This window comes from Salmo salar, chromosome ssa09, assembly GCF_905237065.1.
Source record: "Salmo salar chromosome ssa09, Ssal_v3.1, whole genome shotgun sequence".
NCBI lineage: Eukaryota > Metazoa > Chordata > Actinopteri > Salmoniformes > Salmonidae > Salmo > Salmo salar.
Window position 1 is genome coordinate 22,890,828 of NC_059450.1, and position 12,824 is coordinate 22,903,651.

The 12,824-nt window shown below is 42.4% G+C and overlaps 1 protein-coding gene across 1 annotated transcript; it reads left to right on the top strand.

Annotated features, from left to right (window-relative positions):
- Positions 1-532: 532 nt before the first annotated feature.
- LOC106611090 (nuclear factor 7, brain) lies at positions 533-12,565 on the top strand. Its single transcript, XM_014210953.2, has 2 exons — positions 533-895; positions 6,937-12,565. The coding sequence occupies exons 1-2, from the start codon at positions 765-767 to the stop codon at positions 8,408-8,410; spliced, it is 1,605 nt and encodes a 534-aa protein (XP_014066428.2). The 5' UTR covers positions 533-764; the 3' UTR covers positions 8,411-12,565.
- Positions 12,566-12,824: the final 259 nt, after the last annotated feature.

Sequence of the window (12,824 nt, forward strand, 5' to 3'; positions counted from 1 at the left end):
AGGGCCCCAATATTTCACCGTGACAATGTAATCACAGGTCCACATTAAAAATAACTTATTGTTTAGAATTGGGGCCGAAAAAAAACACTGACTATAAAACTATAGCCGTCTTGTCATTCACGTGGATGTTTACCTAAGAACCGAGGTCAAAGTGATTTAAACACACAGCTTACAACCTTATTGATTACGGGGGGGCTTTCACAGACACAGACATAGACAGACATGCAGAACAGAGGATTCACAAGGCCTTTGTGTACTGATTAGCAGGAAATCTCAGTAATGACTTGTGATCCAGGGGTTAAGTAAATGGATAAGTAAACTAAATGTTTTGATTAATGCCTTAAAGCAGGTCTAATCTGTCTTGGCTGTATTGCTATCTGGTCTTCGATGCTTGATATCTTTGCATGCATTGAGCAACACATAATGTCTTCTGTCACTACTCACTTCTGCTTGTCTACCTGATTTTAGTAGTTGCCCTTTGGGCATTTTGTCACTCATACCACTGTATAACATTACAGATTTCAATAGCCTGTGAATTAGGACAATTGTTTGGTATTAAAACAGTTTTCTGCAGTCAAATTACCAAATCGCCCTCTACATTTACCACTCTCACTCAATGTCGCCCTCGTTTCCTTCCTGACAATGTTTTTCTGCTGCAGAAAAAACATTGGCAGGGAACGAAGGAAATGAGTGAGCAACAGGGGGGCTCAGGGTAGCATAGAATCAGAGAGTATATAAAAGGTAACTTATTCAGTGGTTCTGAGATGATGACATATGGTCTGAAATTTTGTCTTTGGGCTGTCTATTGTCAGAAGGATTTAGCCTTGGCCAATGAGAGAGGAGTAGGAGTGTGGAAATCACAGAACCCTATAGAAGGCAGTGAAGACACATCAAGGTATGGTTTAAAAATCTCTTCTGTACTTTGTGTTACTGCTGATGGGTTTCCTTTAGTGCATTAATGTAACCTTTTCTCAGTGCTGTTTCTGTTCACGGGGGCCATTTCAGAGCCATTATCGAGCTTGTCTATTCCCCTTTCCCTCCCTGTTTTAATGAACATGTTTTCTAAGCAGCTCAATACTTTATTTTTCATGTCTCACGCTTTTCGCAAATATTCTTTCGCAAATCAATACAGTCCTTGATGCGCTGCATCACCTCCTCCCCCACATGCATTTCCTGCCCCACCTTCCAAACACACAAGGTCGTCACTGCATGGTAAGACGTGTAGTGGCGCTCAGCTTTTATTCCATTAATCTTATGGGCATTGCTGCAACCTTTTCTGCCTGATCAAGGCTTTCACTAAATATTGATATTTATTTAATATAAGCTTACAGTGAGTATGTTGTTGACCCAGGGCAAATGTAAGATGTACAATCAGGAATATATCACAGATTGTATGTAAAAACAGAGCAGTACAGCACAAAAGGTTTGCTGAAAAGGAGCAAGTATGATGTCATCGCTAGCCTCTCAGCTCTCTTCTAGCCGATGGAATCGATTTAAACATTAAACTGACTCAGGACATTAGAGATGTATTATTTCAACATGGGAGGTGGTTGTCATGAAACACATATCCATTCTCAGATCAGATAGTTGCAGGGTATGTGTTAGAGTGGGGACTTTGTTTTACTGGAGATGGGGGGTTGGGTTGGCAGGGGCTTGTGTGATTACCGCTTACACTGATTTATAACTCACTTTTAATTATCTGAGGGGGACTAGAGCCTGTGCCAACAGCTACATCCTCTGATATTAGGACAGGAAGGGGAGAGGGAGCCCTCTTTGGTTACCACCCCAGCCCCTGCCCCTATTGTCTGAGACTGAGACGGGGATTCGCTCTGCCTCCTGGAGTTTCAGCAAGCCTCAGTGGACCAGGCCAGACGGATGTGTCTGAAATATATACCCGGTATGGGATCTGAGGATTTCTAATGGAAATATGAAGCCATGTTCTACTGGACATGGAAGTCTATCTAACATTCCCTGGTGACCAATAAATTAGACTGTTGGTGAGGGCCACACAAATCACTGCCTCAGCCTATCTTCTCTAGGTTATCTCTCCTCTATTGTAGAAAGACACTGGCAGCTCCTGAGTTATAATGACTTTGTAACTGTCTATACATGGTACAATTTGACAAACATCCCCACAAAATCCTAGTTGAATATGAATTTTCCCTAATTGGATTCAGTTCGCAGTTCAATAAGTGGCCAGCTTTATCATATCTGTGACTTATAGTAATCATCATGTCATTTCCATTGAAGGGTTAGTTTATTTCTGCTGAGAACCTCGAAGGCCATTAAATCTTGGTAATGAGATTTTCATTATAAAAAGAGCAGGAGACGATTCATGGACCCTCAGAGGCTGCGACATTACTCCCACTTCCTTCACATCCTCTCGCCTTCACATAATCAATGGAGATAACCAAAGTCAAAGGATCAGGACTCTTCTGTAAATATTGTTGTTTTTAAACTCACATGGGAAAGAACTAACAGTGAGTCAGATGTGTGTGTGGTTGTATTTCTGATGTAGCCATTCCTTATCTCTCTGATTGGCTGTTTACATTCACAAACACTAAGTAAACAATATGCTCTGTCTGAAACCATCCCTGAGGAATCTTTCAGCATAGCCTGTCTGCATGGCATCTGTAACAATGCTCTCCCTCGCCTCTCTCTCTCTCTCTCATCTCTTTTTCGTGCAAGAATAGCATGGCGGCTTATGTAAGGACTAACCCCTGTAATTTCGAGGCAAATTGAGCCGTAGAAACTCATTGGTGTAATTTGGATAATGAATTCCAAAGATATCCCCACTGCTTTGGTAAGCCTGGTATGATCGATGCTCATGTTAATTCTACAGCCTTGTTCTTTAAATCAATATTAAGCCTTAATTCCTGATTCTGATTCATTTGTCAACCTGTGAGTTGAATTTAGTGAGGGTAGCCAGGAATGGGTTACATGACTTCCATGACGAATGAATTTGATAATGGAAATGAATAAAGGAATTATTCCATGGTATGAACATACGTCTCATGTGGAGTCTTGAAGTCTGAAGGGTGGTGTGTAACATCAACATATGTCAGGGACATAACAAGGGTTGTTGCTCACAGCAAACACACCAGAACGAAAAAACAAACATTGTGGCCCCACTGACAGTAATAGTGTTTGAAGTAACATGTTCATTACCATCATGATTATCATAAATTAGGAGTTTTGGGAGCCTGTAGAGCAGTGGTATTCAAACTTTTACAGCGGGGACCCCATTTCTTTTTGCCAGAATTTCTCGCGACCCCACCTCACCCCAAATATAATGAACAACTAAAACATTGTTGCATTTACATTTTGAACTCTTATCAAAATGAAAACATTGTTGCATTTATTCAATAAAATGTTATTTTCCAATTCTCTTTCTCAAAAACGTTTGTTGTCCCATTCAATAATCTGTACTCTTAAATAATGAATGATTCTATTTTTTTGTAAATAAATAAAATGGTGAAACACTGCAGTTCCTGGAGTTTGACTACCACAACTGTAGAGGGAGGGGAATAGGGGGAGAAGGGTTATTTTGGAGCAGGACTGTTTTTGTCTCTCATAATGATTTTTTATGCCAGTCATTAAACGGTCCCTTGGGGGAGTGTTGCAGCAGCAGTCATCTCTGTTTGGGCCTTAGATTATCATCAGTGCTGCTTTTCCATTAACCTTCCTCTGTTCCCTTATGCCTTATCCCTCAGGATGCAGTCACTGAGGCAGTTTCTGCTAATCCAAACAGTTATATAAAAATGTACCCTCCCCTACGTATCAATTCAGACAGTGAGGCTTAAATATGTCAACATTTGGCTCTATACTCCAGCATTTTGGATTTGAGATCAAATGTTTCATTTGAGGCGACAGTACAATGTCACCTTTTAGTTTGAAGTTTTTTATATGTTTTTGGACAAATCAACATAGTGTATTAAAGGTGTCATTAGTTTAGTATTTGGTGCCATATACCTAGCAAGCAATGACTACATCAAGCTTGTGGCTCTATGTATTTTCAGTTTGTTATGGTTGTGTTTCGGATTATGTTTTGCCCAATAGAAACTGAATGATTAATAATTCAGTGACATTTTGAAGTGACTTTTATTGTAAATAAGAAAATAAGATGTTTCTGAACACTTCTACATGAATGTGGATGCTACCATGATTATGGATAATCATGAATGAATTGTGGATAATGATGAGTGAGAAAGTTAGAGGAATAAAGATCATACCCCCCACCCCACCCCACCCCCAAAAAATGCTAACCTTGTTATGGGGGCATGATATTTGTGCATCATTTGTGCAATTCAAAACACAATCAAAACAAACTGCAAATGCAACCAACACATTTGTAGTAACAAGCTTGATGAACAGTAGTTATTGTATGCTAGGAATACTAAACTTAGATTAAATTGAATACGCTATTAATTAATTTGTCCAAATACTTATGACGGGTTCAAATGGGGGGACTAGATACATAAAGTGCATTCATTTCTAAACGGTAAAACAGATATGAAAATACCTGAAAATTCTGTACTTTTACCTCATATATTTCACCTCATTGGGGCAGCAGGTAGCCTAGTGGTTAGAGCGTTGAACTAGTAACTGAACGGTTGCAAGATCAAATCCCTGAGCTGACAAGGTCAAAATGTGTTGTTCTGCCCCTGAATAAGGCAGTTAACCCACTGTTCCTAGACTGTCATGGAAAATAAGAATGTGTTCTTAACTGACTTGCCTAGTTAAATAAAGGTAACAAAAAATACTTGATCTCAAATCCCAAATGCTGGCATATAGAGACAATTTAGAAGTTGTAGCTTCACTGTCCAAATAAATACATAGGAGAGTTTGTCAAAACTATACATACCACTTTTAATGCGTTCTAATATAATATACACTTTAGAAGACTCTTTCTCTACTTCTTTATTTCTCTTTTTCTTCTCTTTTTTTAATTTCAAAGCTATAATGCATGTGAGGGCGTAAAAATGGTCTGTCCTCGGTTGCAACACTCACTACCGAGTTCCAAACTACCTCTGGAAGCAATGTCAGCATAAGAACTGTTCGTCGGGAGCTTCATGAAATGGGTTTCCATGGCCAAGCAGCCGCACACAAGCCTAAGATCAGCATACACAATGCCAAGCGTCGGCTGAAGCGGTGTAAAACTCGCCGCCATTGGACTCTGGAGCAGTGGAAACGCATTCTCCGGAGTGATGAATCACGTTTCACCATCTGGCAGTCCAACGGACGAATCTGGGTTTAGAGAACGCTACCTGCCCCAATGCATAGTGCCAACTGTAAAGTTTGGCGGAGGAGGAATAATGGTCTGGGGCTGTTTTTCATGGTTCGGGCTAGGCCCCTTAGTTCCAGCGAAGGGAAATCTTAACGCTACAGTATACAATGACATTCTAAACAATTCTGTGCTTCCAACTTTGTGACAACAGTTTGGGAAAGGCCCTTTCCTGTTTCAGCATAACAATGCCCCCATGTACAAAGCGAGGTCCATACAAAAAAGGTTTGTTGAGATAGGTGTGGAAGAACTTGACTGGCCTGCACAGAGCCCTGACCTCAACGCCATTGAACAGCTTTGGAGATGAATTGGAACGCCGACTGTGAGCCAGGCCTAATCGCCCAACATCAGTGCCCAACCTCACTAATGCTCTTGTGTCTGAATGGAAGCAAGTCCCCGCAGTAATGCACCAATATCTAGTGGAAAGCCTTCCCAGAAGAGTGGAGGCTGTTATAGCAGCAAAGGTGGGGACCAACTCCATATTAATGCCCATGACATACCCCACAAGACATGCCACCAGAGGTCTCTTCACAATCCCCAAGTCCAGAACAGACTATGGGAGGTGCACAATACCACATAGAGCTATGACTACATGTAACTTTATTCCACATCAGGTAACTGATACAAGCAGTAGAATCAGATTTTAAAAAACAACTAAAAATACACCTCATGGAAGAGTGGGGACTGTGAATAGACACACACACACACACACAGGTACAGACACACGGATACGCACACGTACTTTGTAATATTGTTGTATGCTGGTATTATACATTTTGTATTGTACATATGTAGTGGCGTAAAAATGTTATATGATGTACTGTTTTATCTTTAGTTTTTTGTGTAATGTAAGTGCCTTAATGTGTTTGGACCCTAGGAAGAGTAGTTGCTGCCTTGGAAGCAGCAAATGGGGATCCTAATAAATACAAATACCAATGATTTTGGAATGAGATGTTCAATGAGCAGGTGTCCACATACCTTTAGTCATGTAGTGTACATTAAGGTAGTCATGGTTGACTGCTGAGCAGCGTTTTGAAATCACTGAAGTTTGGTAGTCGGTCTCCGCCTCCACTCTTGACTTCACATATCCCTTTTCCTGTTCCCGGAAACATTAAACTCTGCACCCAAGGTGTGGGTGTTGGCCATCCACATATTTTCTTTCTGACTGGTGAGAGAAACCAATAAACTTCTGCTTTGTCAACAATGTAAATTGATATATTAAAGTCCTTCTCTGAAAGCAGGTTGGTTTAAATTATAATTTTTTATGACTGGTCTAAAAAAGCCCACAGTAAATGCAATCAAATGGTAATATGTTACAGTATGTTATAAATTCATGTAGAAAAGTGTTTGGTCAAATTTTGAAGACCGAATAAATACTACAAAACTTCGCAATGTTGGGTTGTTGGGCAGATTTTGGGTAGTGTGCCAAAATGGGAAGTTTCATTTCTGAGAGCCTTAAGTTTAGTTTCTATCTCTCTCCCACATCTCCTATTCACTCACCCTTACTCTCCCTCTTACACACGCAGACACACACACGCAGGCACACACATGCAGGCACACACACGCAGGCACACACACGCAGGCACACACACGCAGGCACACACACACACATTCTCTCATTTTTAACTCATACTCTCTCACTTACTCTACAGCACTCCTGTGAGGATGGCAGCCAATTTCTCTCTCCTGGAAGAGGACCTGTCATGTAGAGTGTGCTATCAGATATTCAGGGAGCCAGTGATCCTGCTCTGCAGCCACAGCTTCTGCAAGGCCTGTCTGGAGGAAAGCTGGAGTAAACAGGAGACGCAGGACTGCCCAGTCTGCAGAAGGTCCTCCAGAGACCAGTCGCCTCCCAACCTGGCCCTGAGGCATGTCTGTGAGACTCTACTGAGGGAGAGGGAGATTAAGGACACTCCTGGGCCCACCGAGGAGGCGGCAGAGGGGCCCTCACAGGGTGAAAACACCAGCCACAGGGGGTTACAGGGTGCGTGTGGTTTACACTCCCAGAGGCTCCAGCTCTTCTGCCTTGAGGATGAATGTCTGGTGTGTGTGGAGTGTGTGTCGGAGCATGCAGACCACAGCTTCTGCTCTCTCGTGAAGGCAGCAGGCCAGAGGAGGGAGGGGCTCAGACCCACACTGAAGGCCTTGGAGGAGAAAATGTCTGCCTTCTGCAAAGCCAAGCTAAACTGTGACAAAATGGCTGCTCACATCAGGGCGCAGGCCCAGCTAGCAGAGAAGCAGATAATGAAAGAGTTTGAGAAGCTACACTGCTTCCTGAGAGAAGAGGAGGTGGAGAGGCTAGCTGTGCTGAAGGAGGAAGAGGAGGAGAAGAATAAAAGGATAAAGGAGAGAGTGAAGGAGATAAGTGAGATGATATCCTCTCTGTCGGACACAATCAGGGCTGTGGAGGAGAACCTGGCAGTGGATGATTTGTTGTTTCTGCAGAGCTACAAGACTATAATGGAGAGAGCACAGAGTGCGCCTCAGGACCCACAGCTGGACTCAGGAGCACTGATCAACTTGGCCAAACACCTGGGCAATCTCAAGTTCCAGGTCTGGGAGAAGATGCAGGGGGCAGTGAAATACATGCCTGTAGTTCTAGAACCAAACACTGCACATCCCTATCTCTATCCATCTGAAGATCTGACCAGCCTACGATCTGAAGATAAAGGACAGAGTCTCCCAGACAACCCAGAGAGGTTTGATTCATACCGTGACATCCTGGGTTCAGAGGGGTTCACTTCAGGGACACACTTCTGGGATGTGGAAGTCGGAGAAAATGATGACTGGAGGGTAGGGGTGGCCAGTGAGTCTGTTAGTAGGAAACATGGGTTAATTGAAGAAGAATGTGGCATATGGGCTGTTGGGGTAGCTAATGGTGAACCTTATAAAATGAAGAAGAAGACCCAGAGGATCAGAGTTTTGCTGAAGTGGGACAAACAGGAGGTGTCCTTCATTGATCTTAGTTCATATACACAAACCCTCAGAACATTTAATCACAAATTTACAGAGAAGATGTATCCATACTTTTATTTGTTAAATGGTCAACCACTACAGATCCTTCCAGGGAAAGTCTCTGTAAACGTGGGAAACCATGTGGAAAACCATGATATGGAATTGTTTTAAAGTGGCTATACCATGGATCATTTAGCTACTTGATTTAGAATTTTAGGATTATTTGATAAAATATTGAGTTTGGTCTTTACTGCTATAGCAGTCTAAGAAAACTCAGGAAATATGTATATATTTTTTACACATTTAAATCATTTTTTTGTTGGCAGAAAACTACTTCCACACTTCCATAATTCTTTACAACCGGTACTGGCTTACTTTCAGACGAGTCCAGTGACACTTGTAGGGGTTGTAGAACAAAACAGAGAACGCCATCGTGTCCGTGAGGGTCTCCCCTTTCCATATTAGTTTTTTGACAAAACCATTCGGGTGCTACAGACGTTTGGTAACCTAACAGTGCAGTTCAAAGGCCAAATCTTGACCAAGACAGCAGGGAAGATTACAGGAATGACACTTCCCTCCTCTCTCCAGGATATTTTAGATGAGACCAGAAGAGAGACCAAAGTACAACGTATATTTTCTCCTGTTCTCATCAATGTTACTTTCCTTTGGTTTTGTGGCTTTTGATGCTAAACAGAATCTATCCCATTGTTATTTAAAAAATATGTTTTGAGAATTTCTGTGATTGAACTAAAGTAGTGTCACAGCTGTCGTGGAAGAGAGAATGGGACCAAGGCGCAGCGGGTTACGTGCTCAACATATTTATTAAATAAAATGAGAACACCACGGAAAAACAATAAACAAACTAACGACAGGAACAGAGCCGCAGGCTCAACAAAAGCAGTGCTCTCAAACAACTACCCACAAGTGACAAACAAAAACACACACCTATTTATAGGACTCCCAATCAGAGGCAACTAGAAACACCTGCCTCCAATTGAGAGTCCAGCACCCAACCTACACATATAAAACTATCCTAGAACATACACATAGAAATACAAACATAGACCAGTGACCAAAAAACCCTGTAATACGTAAATAAACTACCCTCTGCCACGTCCTGACCAAACTACAATAACAAAATATCCTCTATACTGGTCAGGACGTGACAAGTAGATTCAGGCCTGTTGTTCATTTAGAATTGTCAGATTGACAAACTCCTTATCAATGTGCAAGACAGGACTTGTGTAAAAAGGTAAATATTGAAAAAAGGCTAGTAAATTGATTTCTCTCTTCTTCAATAAAAGAGACAATGGGAAAATATTTTCTGTTTTGGGTGGTTAACTTCCAGAAGATGGAATTCCAACCCTTCTAAATGACCATGCCTGGTGTTGTTGGAGCCATGGGGAATATAGAGATGAGGATGACCAGACACGGAGAATCTGCTTCGTCACGCAGTTCTGCCTCACCTTGTCTCAATCTCTCCATCCTGTCTCCTCTCCTTTCTTCACGGCCCAGTCGGCTTGATCGCATCAATAGAAATCCTATTCAAACCCATACCGGAGAAGAGCTGAAAATCAATGGTTTGCATATCACCTGATTAGATCTGTGTGTGTGTGTGCCGGCTTGTTGTGTGTGGGGCATGGGGCCAGGGCCCCGCGGGCGGCAGCCCCTCTACATGGGAAATAGTAATGAGATTACCCCGGCCTCCAGGACCCCACACAGCAGACACAGTGATCAGATTAGGGAAAAGGACACTGAAACTTTTAGAAAGCTATGACTTCATCTCTGTCTGTCTGTCTGTCTGTCTGTCTGTCTGTCTGTCTGTCTGTCTGTCTGTCTGTCTGTCTGTCTGTCTGTCTGTCTGTCTGTCTGTCTGTCTGTCTGTCTGTCTGTCTGTCTGTCTGTCTGTCTGTCTGGAATGAAGCTCTCTCTCAGTAGGCCTACTGTTTTTTCTTGAGCCTTTCGACCAGTTCTCTTTTTTCTCTCTGGCGACCGTGCCTCAGTGTTCCTGTCGCTAAGCAAGTGTGACCGCTTTGGGAATCGTGGCGAAGCAGCTGTTGGGTGTGTGTAGAGGCTCTTGGCTGTCTGTGGAAGCCTGCGCTAGCTGAAGGTGTTGGCCATGGGGGGATTGATCATGTCACTTTGATGGATTAGGGATCTCATTGCTAGCTCCAACGATTAGGTCACCAGCCCAGGAGACAGCAAACCACCTACCAGGAGATAGCAAACCACCTACTGCGAAATGCTGATGCTAGACTTGTCCACCGATTGTAAGTCACTGCATCAATGCCAAGCAGTGCTCCAGATAGTCAGATGGCCTCCGTGAATAATAGGCCAGAGTCCCCTTAGAGAGGAAGGAAGCAGATATCATGGAATCAGTGCAACACACCCACACACAGAAACACTTACTGTAAGCCCCCAGCCCAACTCTCTCACCACCAAGAAGTGCCCTCCCTCACCATAATGAGATTCCTCTCTTCCCATGAGCCCACCTTCATTTGCTCAGTGGTGCATTCTCTGGCTGTTAAACTGAAGGATGGACTGTACAGGTTGTCTGGCTTTTATCTTTTTCCATGATTCAACTTCATCTCTCCTTTGAAAGGGAGAGGTACAGCAGTGTTTTTAGTAATTATTCCATCTGAGACAAGCAGATCTAACCAGCACAGGAGAGGAGGTAAAATAGACTTATCATCTTATGAGGGTCTTCCCATACTTTCCTGGAGGCATGGAGACATTACTGTACCAAGAGAGATGATTGTATTAAGGTTTATGGGATATTACAGTAGAAGCTATGGCATCAGGTGGCCATGCTCTCTTCATACAGCCAAACGATGCCATGGTGACATCCATCTATCCCACACCACTTTACAGCTGGATTCACATTACATAAATGTGATTAAGTAGGGAAAACAGTTTGTTATATTACCGCTCCATAAATCACACAATATTGTTCTCCATAATAACCCAATTTTAATAAAGGGCCCATTTCATAAGTTGTAGCTTGTCTATTTCGATATAGAGCTCTCTATGTTAGAGAGGGACATTTGTGCTTTTGCCGGTTTCAGCATGTTCCTAATGACAGACCCGGTCAGATATCTGGAAATATTAACTTGCTATATTATATTGTGCAATGGCATCAAATTCAGACTGGACTGTATGCCTGGCAGCAGCTTTAAGAACATTATCTCCTTCCTTCTCCCTGTCTCTTGCGGGGTCATTTTCCTACAATTATTTGCACCAACAGCATGTACTTTCATGGAATGTTGATTTCTCTGTGATACTGTATGTAACCACACACTACAACCAGGTAACTAATTTCAAATGGTAACTCTAATAATGTAACTGTCTGTCACAATGTAACTCTTTGTACATTTTATCCAACCTGTATTCTGGAGAAAGTACAATATATAGTATGTAAGGACATTTCACATTGATATTCATATCTTAGTAGAGAATATTTTTTGTCAGCCTGTAGTTCCTGAGTTGGCATTTCCATATCGACGCCTCAATAAACAAAAACTATAGCAGACAAACAACGCTGGATAGGAAACAATGGGAGGGTATACGTTAGGTGTAAACTAAAAGAAGAGGACCTCCAGCTGTGGTAAAAGCCTGGGCCATGTGAAGCAGAGGCAGCAGCATCATAAAGATAAGATGGGTGTTCTCTCTGCTTTCCATTCTCTGGTGTCCTGCAGAGCCTTTTGTCTGCATACAAACACAACAGTGGATGGATGCGTTTTATAGCCTGTGTCATGGAGAAATACCCTCCTATTCTCACTGATTGCTGTCGCCGGCCGGGCATGCTTATCATGCCATTGTCATTGTTTTATTTGCGTAACGAATGGATCTGATAAGACTGCTTCTGCCAAGGACCTGCACATGCCATGTGCATATGTTCAATAGCATGCTTTAGTAGTTCTGAAGAACAGCGGCTCAGGTGTAGAAATGTACAGGGTTGGTGGTTAACACGACAAAGTCTCTTACATTTTCAAGATTGTGTGTTAGAAAACAATACCGTGTTGACATATGCATAGTAGTTGATGATAATTTCATAGGAATGTTTCAGTAAATGAAATTAGAACTGTAAATAAATTTCATACATCTCCGTTCCAGATCACTAGGCAAATTATTTAACTATGTTCTGTATACTGAGTGTCCGAAACATTAAGAACACCTTCCTAATATTGAGTTTCACCCCCTTTTCCCTCAGAACAGCCTCAATTCACCGAGCATGGACTCAACAAGGTGATGAAAGCATTCCACAGGGATGCTGGCCCATGTTGACTCCAATGCTTCCCACAGTTGTGTCAAGTTGGCTGGATGTCCTTTGGGTGGTGGACCATTCTTGATACACACAGGAAACTATTGAGCGTGAAAAACCCAGCAGTGTTGCAGTTCTTGACACTCTCAATCCGCTGCACCTAGTTTTTGTCTTGTCCATTCACCCTCTGAATGGCAATCATACATAATCAATGTCGCTTAAAAATCCTTCTTTAACCTGTCTCCTCCCCTTCATCTACACTGATTGATGTCACCTGTTAAATCCACTTCAATCAGGGATCATGGCTTTCACCTGGATTCACCT